Source organism: Ceratosolen solmsi, unplaced genomic scaffold (assembly GCF_000503995.2).
Source record: "Ceratosolen solmsi marchali unplaced genomic scaffold, CerSol_1.0 scaffold87, whole genome shotgun sequence".
In the NCBI taxonomy this organism is placed as follows: domain Eukaryota; kingdom Metazoa; phylum Arthropoda; class Insecta; order Hymenoptera; family Agaonidae; genus Ceratosolen; species Ceratosolen solmsi.
This window is the reverse complement of record NW_011948455.1, coordinates 26145-42698: the sequence shown is the minus strand read 5'-3', so window position 1 is coordinate 42698 and position 16554 is coordinate 26145. Positions and strand designations below refer to the sequence as shown.

At 25.2% G+C, this 16554-nt stretch overlaps 1 protein-coding gene across 1 annotated transcript; it reads left to right on the top strand.

Annotated features, from left to right (window-relative positions):
- The first annotated feature begins 289 nt into the window (after positions 1-289).
- LOC105366743 (ral GTPase-activating protein subunit alpha-1) lies at positions 290-14605 on the top strand. Its single transcript, XM_011505282.1, has 27 exons — positions 290-500; positions 1497-1607; positions 1957-1974; positions 2091-2262; positions 2508-2856; positions 2996-3273; positions 3353-3638; positions 3766-4109; positions 4427-4649; positions 5082-5286; positions 6055-6186; positions 7346-7582; positions 8419-8609; positions 8689-8787; positions 9220-9504; positions 9576-9701; positions 9787-9954; positions 10659-10769; positions 10836-10994; positions 11067-11240; positions 11389-11749; positions 12044-12189; positions 12363-12998; positions 13117-13403; positions 13501-13637; positions 13854-13979; positions 14369-14605. Exons 1-27 carry the CDS (start codon positions 395-397, stop codon positions 14527-14529), a joined length of 5628 nt encoding a protein of 1875 aa, XP_011503584.1. The 5' UTR covers positions 290-394; the 3' UTR covers positions 14530-14605.
- Positions 14606-16554: the final 1949 nt, after the last annotated feature.

Here is a 16554-nt window from a genome sequence, read left to right as displayed (position 1 = left end):
ATGGCACATATTTCGCGAATAGTGAATGGTTACACAAAATTTCGTAGTGGATTGTGGTATACTATTTACCAGTGTCAAAAGAAAAAATTAAAATAAACGAAAAAAAATAAGGGATATAGTAGAAAATTAAACAGTTTTCACTTCTTCTGATTTACGTTCTTTTCTTAGTTCTGTTTGATTTTTGGCCTCTACGTCATGAATATACAAAACATATTTTCTGCATGAGGAATAGTGTATTATGGATTACTAAATTCTTCGACTCCTTCACGGAACAACGACAACGACAACGACAACGACAACAGGACACGCAAAAGAAAATACGGCAGTAAAGCTGTGGATGGCTACTGGTAGTGTCCTGTGACATTGACATTATCATCATCCCCAGTGTGAAACAATGTTCAGTAAGAAATTACACGTAGACATTAAAAAGTCAACGCTTAAAATTCAGGATGTTAAGAAAGATAGTGCAACCAGATTCAAGCATCTGAAGATAGTCCTTGGTGAGTTATCATATCTTTCTTAGAAGATCTAAATTTAATTATTTTTCTCGGATATTAATTTCTTTGTATAAAGGCAAAAGAAAGATACAAAATTTGTAACAAAACAGTATAGTGTGATATAGATAGAAATGATGAGTTCGAATATATTCTAGTATCTTATTATGTATGGTACACAAACAATATTTTAAAAGATTGAATCCTATGAAAATACTCTTTAAACATTTGTAACTTTTGATAAATGTTTACTTTTATCCTTAATAAAATTGTTATTGAAGCACTGCCATTTTATGTTATTTATATTATTATACTGCCACATTATTACATTTGTAATTTCCTTTTGAAAGCTGATCTTAATAATTTGCAACAAATTATTACTTTTATAATAATAATAATTCAACCTTACTTATTTTATTGTTACACAAAATTCTAAACTTCTTTAATTATATTTGTTATATATACAATATATTGATTAAGCTATATTTAAAATGATTTTCATGATTAATCAATGTATCTTTATTTTAATTTTATCCAATAACAAAGTAAATTTTTTCTTGATATTTCTTTCATTCATAAAAGTAATTTTATCAGTTAAATTATTTGTTTGTTGTACAGTTGACTTATTTTAATATTTAATACAGTTAACTTATTTTAATATTGACTTATTTTAATATTAAATAAATTATAGTGTTACATATTTTATTATAAATACTTACTGTTAAAGGTAATAAATTAATATAAAAGATATAACCTTTTTATCTACCAAAACTAGTTTTTATTTTAAATTCGAATTGTATGATAATGAAGAATTTATTAAAAAAAAAACTAGTAGTATTATTTAAAAAACAATAGTGTTAGGCTTTTATTTGAATCAATTGTTTTTATTTTTTTTCTTATTCTTTTATACGTGCTATTACTTGATTAAGTTAAAGAAAAAATTTTAATTAGTCCATAACTGAGGTATCTTATATAATTAATTCAACATTTTTTAAATTTTAGATAATGTAGATATTGAAGAAGCTAAAGGTTTTTTTGAAGGAAATTTTAGTCATGTCTATTTTATTCTATATGATTGTTTTGTATCAGCAGAAACAAATCTACGCCAGAGAGGTAACATACAATAACCTCTTTTTAATATTTTAAAAATAAATTGTATTTTACAAAATCAATCAATAAGATAATATTAATCTTATCTAACCAAATAACATTAACCCATTATGGTAAAAAATATATAAATATTAATCTAGATAAGAATAATAAAAATAATATTAAATAGTTGTACACACAAATTAATAATTATATTATTAATTGAATATTAATTTTTCCTTAAAATTGTGAAAATATTTTTTCCCATGAGATGGAATTTGAACTTAACGGGTTGAAATTATTTATAATCAGAATATATTTTATTCTATTAATTGACTAATACAGATTTTTTCTACTTTTGCTCCATTGACAGAACTCTCATTTCATCTTGGTAAGTGCCAATGTATGCTTTAATGTTTTCTTTTAAAAAATTAATTTCCATGTTCTAAATTAACACTTTATATGAGAGAAATATATATTTCATTTAAATAAACATGTTTTTGATAGTTCATAAAGCACACAGAGAAGAATTGGAACAAGTATTACAATTACTGGAAAGAGTTCTGATACTTCTTCCAGAATTATTAAATAAACGTTGGCAATGCCATAGTTTAGCAAGAATTTTATATAAGCTTTTACATCCTGGAAATAGTTGGAAACTTCGAAGACAAGCTATAAGGTAAATATTTATGAAAATTTTTATAAGTAAATGCTATATGGTAAATTTATACAAATGATAAAATTTATTCACTTCAAAATAAAAAATTCATTTTCACCTTTTACATTTTATATTTCAATTTTTATAAACTTAGACTTCTTAACAAAATTATATAATCCTTATTTTATGCAATTAGTTCATGAAAAAAAAAAATATATATACACATATATATATATATATAAATGATTAATCGTGTTGTGTTGTAGATATTTTATTTTATGGTATCAGATACTAGGAGAGAATGCACCTGAACACATACATCAAATGTTCGCTTGTCTTGTGCCTGGTTTTCCACCAAAACAGCCAACACCATATAAATCTGAACGGAAGATCAATGGTAAGAAGCATACTAAATCAGCAAACTGTGATGAGAAAGAAAAGGATTTTTTTGATCCAGAATTAAGTCAATACATTTTTCATGATAACGGCGTCACACAGGGTCCCATCACACAAATTGATAGTGGACCCATTCTACCACCACAAAGTGGTGAAAAACCATTAGACAACGAAAGTGTCAAGTTTTTGGAGGCATTATTAGAATTTATGGTAACACAGGTATTATAAAGAGAATATTGAATTTATTTAATATTTAAAAAAAAGTTTGGTGTGTATATTATACAAAGTAATCATTATATATATGCTTGTATAATTTTAAGTTGAATAATATATTTATTAACTTATTAATTGTTTACAGGTTGTAAAAATTGAATGGCTTGATAAACCTTCTCGGCAATATAAATCATTTCAGTTTCTACTTGATCGCTTTAAAGCAACGTATTTAAAATATATTTGTCCACAATTTAACAATAATTTTTCTTTATACAAACCTAATTTAGAATTATCGTTTATGCGTAAGCCAATGAATCAAAGCCAAAATAATTATATACTTTGTAAAGTTGCACTGATAAAATGGATTGCTACTTTTACTCATGTTATAAAGAAAGATGGAGCTTTTTCACATTTTACTCAAAGGTGGCTATTTTCATTCTTTTTAAAATTAAATTATAATAAAAGAATGCATGTAATAATAAAAGAAATCATGAAATTATAGTATAACGCCAAGTGAAGAAAATGCAGACGAATTGCGTCGCGTGTCTGTATTACACAATCCAACAGATTCTAGTATAATATCAGATTCTAATACTATACAAGAAAGTGTTTTTTCAGAAGATAGTACTGTTACGTCTATGGCACTAGTTCGTGAAGTATTTTACGGGAATCGGGATAATGTTAATTTTATTCATGAAATATATAGACAAGCATTTTTATTAGATTTTACTCATGCTGGAGCAATTAGAAAAGCTATTGGTGCTTATAAAGATTGGATACAAATGAACGTGCGTATATGTTTTTCACTTTTCATACTTATAACTTGAAATATTAAACATGAATAGCTCATCTTCATATAACATAACATACACAATATTGACAACTAAACAGTGTATTAATTTTTAATTATTTTAGGAAGTTCCACCATTTATGTTAGAACCATTAGATAGAGAATGTGAAGAGAATCAAAAGAAAGATCTTGATTTTGAAAAAAGTCTAGATAACTCAAAATTGTTGCGTCTTAGGAACGACTCCTATATTGGTGCTATTCATAGAGAAAATCTCTTTGTAAGAGCTGGACTACAAAATGTGCTTCAAGTATTTATTACTCAAGCTTCTAATGTATTTTTCTTAGAAACTGTTGCATCGGCTACTCTACTTGAGGAGCAAACTGATAGTTGCAAAAGAGTTCTTAATGTTTATCGATATGTTGTTATGCATACAAGACTTGAACCTGCTACTTGGGAGCAATTATTAAGGTACATATCATTTTTATTTAAAATTTATTTTAAAAATATTCTATAGTAATGGTATGAAATATATTAACATTTTAGTAACAATGATTTTATGGATTGTAAAACTAATTATTTTTATTTTATTAAAATTAGTATTTAGTATTTTAATTGGTTTGTAATTAAGACAATAAAGAATATCATTCATTAATACAATGATTAAAGATTAAATGAATAATTAGTATTTATGTCAATATGTTAACGTATGATTATCATTTTATTATTATAATTTGTAATTGAAATATTTATTTTTTATACTATAAATTCTAAAAATATTTATTAAGGGTATTATTACAAATAACATCTTTGGTATTGAGTGAAAAAAATTCTCGACGAAAATATCATGAAAGTATTGGTGTCAAACTAGCATCTGCCATTTTTCAAACTCTTATTGTGACTTGGATAAAAGCTAATTTAAATGTGATCATATCAACACAATTATGGGATCGATTTCTTCAAGTTTTAACTTCCCTTACACATTGGGAAGAACTAATAAGAGAGTGGGCTGTAAGTACTAATATATTACTAATAAATTTTTGTGCCATTAGGCGATTTCTTCATAAATCAAACTTCATTTTACTCGTGTATCATGTAAGATTATGTAAGATTAATTTGAATTTAATTTAATTAATTTCAATAAAGATTTGTATGCTTATAGTTAACTAATAGTAATTCAATAAAATTGTCAATTAAAAAAAATAAAAATGCATCGATAAATCGATACTTTATAATTTTTCAAATCATAAAAATTTATTTTATACAAGATTTCATTACAATATAATACTCTATAAAGTATGAACACATGGAAATCATATTTTAAATTTCCTTGTTTATACTGTACACAAAATTATCTATTTTTAAAATTTTATTTTGCAAAATTTATTTAAATAAGAAAATTTTTTAAATTATTTAATTTTAATACATAGTCAATTGTATTAGAAAACCTTGGACACGTTAACAAGAGTTCTCGCCAGGCATGTTTATAATCTTGATCTAAATGATCTTCCATTAGATAGATTGAGTGAGCAAAAGTCAAAAAGACGAAAAGGAGTGGGTAGTCGTGCCACATCAACTAATAGCGTACAACCATCTCGAAGAGGAAGTGTCGATCATGAAATAGTTCAGTTATCAAAGGAAGTTACAGGTAAGATAATAATTTGTACATTAAATTGTATATTATTATTTGTGTAATTATATTACACAATAAACAGTCAATTTATTGACCAAACTAAATTTGATTAAATTTATACATTTTGCAATATAATGAAGGGTATTTTAATTCAACGCCAATTTTTTCGCAAGTAAAAATAGCTTTTAGATACACAGTACTATAATAATTTAGTAGTTGTAGTGTAGGTAATGTATTTTTATATCAAATAAAATAATTTATTTAATATTTCGAAATTTAATTATTCTTTTTGTTAGTCTTTCCGGAAAATGTTATTTAAAATATTATTAAAACTTAAATTATAATACTTTCAAAATTAGATCATATCCTGTATATCATAAATATTCAAAATATTACGCAAGTATATAAAACATTTTGAATGTAAAGTATTGTGTGGTATTTTTTAAGTTTGAAATTCATTAACAAATATGTTTGATTTTAGAATTTAGAAATAATATATTTAAATATTTGTTTTAACAGTATTGAATTTTTCATTAATTTCTTTTACCGTTTTAAATAATTACGTATAAAATTATTAACTTTTATACAATTATTCAATAAAGATAGGCTATGATTGATAAACATACGTATATTCAATTTAAATTAAAAATGAAAAAAATTAAAATTTTAATTGTTAAAACCATATTTTGTTTTAGTTAAATAATTATTAATATTCAATTATTAACATGAATATCATGATTAATATTAATTATTATTAAAATAATTTAAATAATTTGAATACAGATCATGCATTTCGTGAGTTGAGAAAAGTTCGACTACTGCCACGAAGTGTAAGCGATAATTCCATTTACAATGGAAAAATTAATTTCAAGATTCACAGACATCGTTCGCAAGCTGTTAGCGCCGGCATATCTGGTGAGTTATTTAGCCCTAATTAAGGATAAATAATATTAAAGTCCAAAGTTTTTTTTGTATTTTTTTGTGTTTTGTTAAACAACTTTTGCGTTTATTATATATACTATTATAAGAAAGTTTAATTCAAAAAGCTTCATTTTAAAATTTTTATTGATTAGTATAAATATTACGTGTACTTATAAATGTAACATTCAGTCCAAGATTTTTTGCTTTTGTACTGTCAGTCGATTTAAAATACTTAATTTCGTGTTTCGGTTGTGTGCACCATTTTTCAATGCTTATATGTTTGTATTACGTGTATTTAAACTTTGTTCTTTTTATAAACTTATACAAGAATGTTAATAAAAAAGCAGTTGTTAAGTTTATTTGTCAACTCTTTTTAATTTTGAATGCTTTGCTTATTTTGAATTTATATTTTTCGCATAATTTTACAATAATTTTTTCCATTTTAATTTACTTTATTCAATGTTATTTTTTTTTCTATATATTATGTTTTTGTTTTTATACCTAATTGTTATTTTATATTTAAGTTATACATATGATTGTAAATAAAAAATTCACACGTTTATTTATAATAATAAATAAGTTTGTATATAAATAATAAATAAATTAATTTATGCAAAATATTTTATTTTTACTTTAAGATGTTAAATAATATTTGAAAAATTTGGATGAAAAATGTTATTGCTATAAAAATGAGAAAGTTATGTATATGTGATTTGAAGAATAATCAATTTCGAGAATTATAAAAAAAAAGCCACATATTCATGATTTATGGCATACTTTCAATTTATGGAGAGTAACTTATAATTTGTATATAATAATATACCATATAATAATAATATACCACATATGTTAGAGTAGCAGTTTCAGTAAGTTTGAAAGGGAGATACCATTTGTAAAGAATTTTTTTTTTATTAAGGTAAAACTTTGGTCAAAATTGCCAATTATTTTGTAAAATAAGAATTCTAATGTAAATTAAAATAGGGTTAGATTGGTCGATCACACTGAGATCGATTGTCAGTTTACAAAGTAAATCTCTTCGAACGTTTTATTACGTGATAAATACGTGTTTTGGCTTCGAACCGAATTAGCGTTTAACCACTTGCTTCCTTCATTATGGAAAATAAATTGACAACCGGATCACTGTCCGGTGTAGCACTGCCTATTTCCATAGAACAGAACATGGTGAGACTAGCATCGAATATATCGCGATGTGACTCCAGGGGTAAGCGGTTGAGTCTCAGTCGCCGTACTAAGTCCCTAGAGAGCATCATTTTTTCGGAAAATAGTGAGCCGACAACCCCGAGATGTCCTTCACCAACTCTGAGCAGCGGTGTTAACAGTGATAAGGACAGTCCTATACAAATCGAAAATATTGATGGTAGCAGCATTGGTATGTAAACATGGCTGTATGACTGTATTAAAAAGAAATATTTTACTGTTATTTTACTGTATTTTTAAAATTTTTTGATCTATTCTTTTATTTTTATGCGAATAAAAATGATCATCTATATTTTTTAATGCTTATATACTACATTATTTGTTTGCACCCATTAATCTTATTGTTTAATATCCAATATGTCATCGAATAATTACCATTATTTTCCTCTTTACATTACGAGTATGCTGATTTTCATTTTCATTGCATAAGAACTTGCCTTAACCAGCGCATTAAGGAATCATTGATTAGTGATTTATAATATTATAATACAATAACTATTTTCAGTCATTTCTTATTTTTTATTCTTTAAAATATTTTATATTTAGTTTGTAAATTATTTTAATATGCATGTATATAACTTTATAGCTATTATTTATAGCTTAATTGATTCATTTATATTATAGATAGTTTATTAGTGAATTATAATGAATTTTAAATAAAATAATTTACTTAGTCTCTTGTAAAAATTTGAAATCTGAAATTTTGGCAATAGTATTTTGTAATAAACATACATTAAAAAATTTCTTAAAATTGTAAGCAGATTATCGCTCATAATTCATTAATTTTTATTAATGATTTTCTAATTTATTATTTTTCTTAACAAAATTTATTGTTACCGTCGCATTGTATGTTTAATAGTATTCAACATTCAAGCAACTGTTATTTTTTAATTTATATATTTTTTAATTTTACCTATAATTGAATAATTCTATGAAATTTTTTTTTTTAATGTATAAAAATAATTGTTTTTATTTTATTAAATATTTAAATACTATTTTATTTTATAGATACGAATGATGCATCAGAAAAGAGGTCGGTGATGGCTGGTGGTAGCGTGAAAGGTTGGTTGCCCGATGTAGCCGTCGTTCTCTGGAGACGTATGTTATGCGCCTTGGGCGATGTTAATAATATTCAAGATCCAGCACTTCACGGTCAAGTCATGCAATATCTTGTACAGCTTACGCAGACGCTTATCAAAGTAAAGTATAACATTAAACGCGATAGTTTGAGGTATCTCGTTATATACATTTTTCAAAATATTTACCTTCATTTTTTAGATACGACAAAATCAAGGAGTTTCCGGAGATAATCAAGCAACTCCTCCAGCACCAGAACTAATCCCTCCATTATCGATAATTGCTCCATGGTGTTTTAAGGTATGTTTATTTGCTTGAGTTTTTTTACAAATGCATGTGATATAATTAAATAAACTTATATATAAAAATTATTTTTAAATATTACAATTATTATTAACTTTATAATTAGTGTGACTAAAAATTTCTACAACTGCTAATTAATTTAAATTTTATATTTTTATAAGAATGTGCAATTTTTATTTGTTTTCTGTTTTCTAATATTAAAAATAAATCTGTATGAATTATGTAAAAGGGTTTTTCAAAAGGCTCATTATAAATTTATTGAATGATAAAAGGGTTTGGGAGTTTCTCGTTATGTATTGAAAAATGAATATGTAAAATTTCAAATCTATTAATTTAAAAATTTTAAATCATAAAATATTGAAAAATTGTTATTCTATGGAAGAAGAAAACACTTCTTCAAAACTGATTAAAACTATTATATTATTTTAGGCAATACAATTACCTCTACAGTACGAAGCAGGAAAACTAGCAGCATATCGGCTTATTTGTATTTTAACAATTCAGCCACAAGATATTAATTTACCAAAGCAGCACTTGACACTTTTTTATCAAGCTGTTCATCATGGAATTTCTAGCAACAACACAAAGATTCTTCATACTCTTGTGAAATATACAGGATCCCGATTATTTAGTTTAAATTTACCTGGCTGCAGTCTTTTAATTTTGGATTATATTCAAGCTGCAAACGTGATTCTTAGTAGTCAGGATATTCAGGTTTATAAATACTCAAAAATATTTTTTTAATTAAATTTCTCCATTTATATTTAATTATTGAGTTATTATAGGCTCCAAGAATGGAAGCAGTTTCGATTCTGGGTTCATTATTGTCATTACCAACAACTAATGCTAATACAATAGTTTTACAACCAAATGAATCAGAGATCGTAACGACAACTTGTCCATATGCAAAAGTAAAGTTTAATTTTTTTGTTAAAGCATAATTAGATAAACATTATATAATTCTATTTAGTGTACAATTTTATATTTATTTTTAAGGATCATATTATAGCAATTTTAATGCGATGCTGTCGTCATGAGCCAACAGGTGTAGCAAGATGCATAGCACTATCAAGTATTGCCATGTTTGTTTATAAAGAATTAAGCTACAAATCTTTACATAGAACGATACCAGAGGCTGTCAATGTACTTCTGTTTTCGTTACTGGTAATTACAAGCATAATTTTTTTTATACTTTGTTCTAAATATTAAATTACATTTAAAACGAATATTTGATAATTGATAATGTTATATCATAGTTTAAGAAATATTTATAAATTTAAATATTTTCTGATGAAAATAATTAAAAAGTAATATTGTACAAAAATATAAAATTAATTTAAGATTGAACAAAAATTCTTTCTAAAATATACAGGTAATTATTATATAAGCATTTCAAATAGAACTAAATAGTTTGCAAACTATTGGTACATTTATTTTATATACATAAAATGCATATAAAATAATATAATTATATTATTATTATAATATAATAATATATTCATTTTACATGGATATTGTTTAAATTTATTAATATTAATGTTACACTCTGAAAGTCAATAAAATTTGGAATTTGGGCAAATAAAGAAATTGAATTTTTTTTCTAATAAATTAATCATAAATTTTTCACACGTGAAATAATTTTCAATATCATAAATACAATACCGCAATGCTGATCAATAATGTATTAAAGGTTATTGAACTTTATATCTTAATATTATGTTATTAATTCTTTATAATATTAAATAAGATTATTTTACTATGTAACAATTTATTCATTCAAATATTTTAATAATTTTAATGCGCTTTTAAGATATATTTCATTTGTATATATACTATCAACTCATAGCAAATCAATTTTTATTTTATAGACATCTCACACAACTGTTGCACAAGTCGCATGTGATTGCCTTCTTTTACTTTGTAATAAAGCTGATGTTTTCCTTGAACAATACCCTAATGTTCCAGCAAAAATAATACAGGTACTGCAAAGTAATTGATGATTGATAAATGAAAATATTAATTATTATGTAATTATTTTTATTAAGAGTTTATCTGAAACACTTGAAAGGACTATAAAGCAAGAGAGAAACAGTATTTTAACGATTTCTATGCTTTTTTGTTTGGGAGAATGGGCAATGCATCTTGGTCCAAATATACTATTGCAAATATTTCAAGGAAAGTCACTTCTCTTAACACTTTTTTCTGTAAGTTCTGTAAATATATATAATTCTTTATAGAAGTTACTTTTAAAATTAAAAAGTGAATTTGCTTCTAAGGTTTTAGATAATATTGCACAAAATAAATTTTATAAAGAAAACTCTTGTAAAGCCCAGCAATTTGAAAAAGAAGATTTTGAACCAAACATTGTTTTAGATAATTTATTTGATGAAACATCTTCAAAATTATTTTGGAGAGAAAATGTACAATCTGTACAATTGGCTGCAAAAATGGTAAATCTTAAAATTTGTATTTGTTTTATATCTGTATTTAAATCATTGTATGTAATACAATAGTATATTGTGTATGCCTGGCATTATTCTAAATAAATTAGAATATAGAGCTGGAATTAGATAATAACATTTTTAACTTATAAATTAGGTAATGACACACCTCATCAATCATTTAGGACACTTTCCAATGGGGATTGGTGCAGCTCGTTTGTCATCTTTAGTCGTTGAGTTAGACGATGTGCCAGGTATTAATGGCGATGAATTATCTTCAGCAATATTTCAAGCACCCAACATTCAATTACTTATGCTGTCCAATTCCATCATAATGTCTTTGATAGAACTCAATACTTTAGATGCACCAGGTGGTGGAGTCACAGCAGGATTGATGACTGCCCCATCAATGGTGCGGGTATTGTTAAGAGATTTAGCTGGAAAAGCATCGTGGGATAGTTCAATTTTGTATAACCAGCCTTCCAATGATGATATCGAAATTTCTGATATTAAACGAGGTTTTTTTTTTTTTTTTATAATAATATGTAGTTAAAACTTTATTGCAAAAATTCAGTAGTATTACAAAAAAATAGTAATATTTTAATTTATTACAAAAATTATATCTGTAGAATAATTGCAAAAATAAACAAATATAATTTTATATTAATTATATTAATATTAAATAATAATTAATATAAATTTGTGTTTATATCTCATAAATTTATCTTCTATTTTAATATTATTTTGAAAATAAATTTTATTTATAAACTATTTTAGTTATATTATTTAATAATAATTTTTTTTCTCTACAGACTGTTCAATGAGAGCTATAAAAGATGATTTATGTAGCGTAATTTCTTTACAAAACTGTCCTCCAAGACATACTATGCGACATAACGATCCGCATGTTTTACCTACATATGAAAATGGAGCGAGTGATATAGACAACTTGGATGATGTAAGTAATAATACTAGCTTAAAAACCAGTTGATTATAAATTGAATTAAGTAACAAATGAAATCAACGTATTTATAAATTTAAATTGTATATGGAAGAGTTACTGCTTACATAAAATATAAACAATTATAAATAAAACAAGTAATATGTAATATTATGATAAATATTTAATAGCTGCTTCAGTATATTGGTCACACCAGCCCAGAAGTTTTGATGAATCCTGAGATGAGCTTAAACTCACCAGTGGGCCCACCACAAGGTCAATACTCAGAAACCGAAACGATAGCTACAATCCTTGGTCAACGCAACATTGAACGCGAATACGTAAATGGCTGGAATCAACGCATTGGCGCGTGTGCAGCCCCGATGGTCTCGCCAACTTATTGTTTACCATCCGCGCCCTTCCATCATTGCCGACTTCTTTTCTCACAGTTAGGTCTCTCTGGCTGGGAACAGCGTACGAAACTGCATCTACTTTCGAAGAACGAAAAATTATTGAGGGAATTGAGAAATATTGATGGCCAAAGATCGAGAGAGACCCACAAAATCGCAGTGATATATGTAGCCCAGGGCCAAGAAGATAAAAACTCGATTCTTGGGAATGTAACTGCAAGTAAGGAGTATGAAAGTTTTATTGCAAGGCTTGCATGGGAGGTTGAACTTGAATCTCACACTGGATTCTTGGGTGGCCTTGTGCCAGGAAAGGCATCTGGCGTTACTGCACCGTACTTCGCTACTTCTTTTGCTGAAATTATATTCCACGTTGCCACCAGAATGCCCTCTGATAGTCCCGAAAGTTTGTTACAAAAGGTTAGTATAAGGCTTTTTTTGAATATTTGAATTAAATCTGATTTGGTCTATATAACTATATAATTTTATTAGCTTGTATTAAGAAAATGCATGTCTTTCTTATTTGTTGACTTAATAGACGAGACATCTTGGTAATGATGAAATACATATTGTTTGGTCGGAGCATTGGCGAGATTATCGTCGAGACATCATTCCTACCGAATTTTGTGATGTACTGATAGTTATTTATCCCCTTGAAAACAAATTGTATAGAGTGCAAGTATCCAAGAAACCAGAAATTCCATTTTTTGGATTACTATTTAATGAGTGTATTGTAGAAGATGTGGTATTACCAGGATTGATTAGAACTACAGCACTTGCTGCTAGCAGAGCAAAGAGAACAACATTAACATTATATCAGCATTAGTACGCTTATTACATTCATTAAATTTTTATTTGAAATATTTGACGTTTTTTATTTATATTAAATTTCATATTGAAATTACCTTTGATTTTTATTCAGTTATGAAGAACGAGCAAAATCTATAGACACAATTATGAAAAATCATAAAGAATCAACAACTTTTGAAGAGTTTGCTGCAAATGTATATTCTCCTGTTCAATCGACAAGTCCATTTAATGGAACTTCTTCAGTTTCAGGTTTGTATTATCAAAGCTTTTTATATTTGAAATCATACTAGTAAAAAAAGTTCTGTTTCTCAAGTTTGAATTCCATGTATATAATCGATAATCATAAAAACCAAATAATTTTATTAAACATGATTATTCAATATTAGTTAAATATTATTTATATATTTTTATATGTTTTTATATTATATTTATAAGTATCAGATATTTGAAAAATTATATTTGAAGGTTCGACAATAAGTGTACAATCTGCAGCATCATCGAATCTTGCAGCTGCACTTCTAGATTCACATCAGATTCGACCAGGTTTTCGAGGTACTTATTCTGCCAGCAATGATAATCGTGCAAATAGAGGTAAAAAATTTTCAATTTTAACTTCATCTATTTCACCACACATCATTTAATAAAGGGCATAATCCAAATCGTTCTTGAAACTAAAAAAGATTGTACATATGATCATATTGTGTTTTCAATAATAATTGTAGTATCGGGTTTAATTCTAACTTTCAATAAACGCTTTTCTTTTGACAGTTTTACAAAATCTATTGAGAGGTAATACTTCCATTCTTCGTATATCCTAGAAACTAGTCATAACTTTAGAAGTTTTTCACACACGCATCGTTTGGTTAATCTTCGTATGCGTGTGCAAGAGAATATACTAAATTGGAAAGGTATAGCTATCGCTCTAAAAGAATTTCATATAACCCGTATTAATCGCTTTACTTGCATTAATTTGTTCTCAGCTACCGATGGTAGTCGTGTGTGGTTTAGCAGTGACACCACTGATAGCGCATCTTTCCGTGGGATATCTCCGAGACCAACGAAGAAAATGTCATTCAAGACAGGACCTAAGAACAAAAATAATTTTCAGTCTACACCACCAGACAGCCCTAGATATAAATAATCTTAAGAGTGAAATTGTAAAGGCATTCTATAGTTGTAGATTGTTCAGCCTTTTTCTATTGTAAATTTACCCAATATTAAAAAAAACAACATATTTTATAAACTTTAATTAGTATCATAAGAACAAACATATTATTTAAAAATATGTTCCAGACTTCACAATTTATTTATTATTTTATTAAAAAAATTGTTCTAAAAAAATTTTTTTATGAGATTGTATTAAATTGATGGAAACTAAAATATTAGTCAAAAAAATATTTTAAAAACAACTTTTAAAAATGATATAAAATAAATATAATTAATAATTTAATAGTAATTTAAAATTGGTGATAATTCGAAAGTTAAACATTTTTTAGTTAAAATTAAAATTTACTCTTAATTTATCACGATTTATAACGATAATAATTAAGTTTACTTAGAAAAAAAGTAATATATGAATATAATGTAAATTAAAAAATTAATTGACAATTAACTCCAATATTTTACTATTTCCGTCCTTAGAATTAATTTTGAATGCTTGCATGTAGAAATAATTAAATGATAATTAGATAATTGAATATTAGGTAATAATAAATTGTTACAAGTTATGTTTATTATTAATTATTGTTATATTACAAAGTTATAAAATTGCATTATTTTTAACATACGTTCTTAAATGATATTACAATACCTAGTAGTATTATATAAAATCCAACAAAATGAAAAGATACATTTCATTTTAATAGAAGCATTTGTTTATAATTTATTATTTTTAAAGAAAATATCTATTAAGTATACTAATTTGCCTAAATACTAATCATCTTAAATTACACTTGTAAGGGATATAACCTTGAATGCAAAGCTTTGTAAAAATATCTAGAAGTGATTTATTACATTTAAAATAATTAGAAGATGAGTCATGAAGATGCTTAAACCGTATTTAAGGTATTATGTATTGCTTAAACATTAAAACAATTGTATTAATGTTAAATATAGATGTTTAAATGTTTAAATTAGTCGATTTTATTTTAGAATATTATTTTAGAATAAACAAAGTATTCTATAATCGATTAATATTATCTATATGATTTTATGCTTAAATCTAAAAAAATATTTATTCATATACAGTCTTAAAATAATGTATAAGAAATGTAAGTAATGCTGTTATTCAAAATTTAATTAAAACATTAATACATATTTATAAACATCTATACTCGTAAAAATGAATTTAAAATAGAAATGAAAGAAATTGGATATTTAGAAGTTTTTTTATTAGTAGAAACACTTTTAATAAATTATTGTCCATTAAAAATGAAAAAAGTCAATTTACACTGAAACACATCTTTTACAATCATTACAAGAAAGAATCATGAAAAAAGTAATGTTTTAAAAGAGGAAAGATTTTAATTGTGAAACAAGTAATTTAAGCAACAAGATATTAATGTTATGCAAAACTAATCTAAAATAATTGCTACATAATGTTTTAAAGATAAATTAAATGACCAAATGTATTTTAAAAATTTTGCTCTATAACTGAATTATTTGCCTTTCCTCTTTTATTTAATGATATCTAGTATATTCATATCTTTGTAATAATTTATTATGGATTTGTATATTTTTTTAAGTATGTAATTAATTGTTGGGTATAAACGTGTTTATACCTATTATGTGTAAACATCATGAAAAATATTAAACTATCAATTGCTTTCAAAAGTATATATGATAAATTTTGTCATTTGTGATTTTTATAAACATTCTTTGTTTACAAATAAGTAACCACATTTAGAAAAATTTACATTGTGCATTAAAAGGCATATCATGATATAAATGTTACGTAATGTACATTCCATCAAAACTTATGTAAGATTTTAGAAATTCAAATGTAATTCCAAAAATCTCCTTATGCAAGTAAACTAATAATTTTATTAGAATTTATAAAATATTTATAACGTAATATTTATTATATAAGTATAATTATTTAAAGGTAGAACAAATGTTAGCGATTGAAGTATTAAAAAATTATTTATATATGAACAAAAAATTCTTA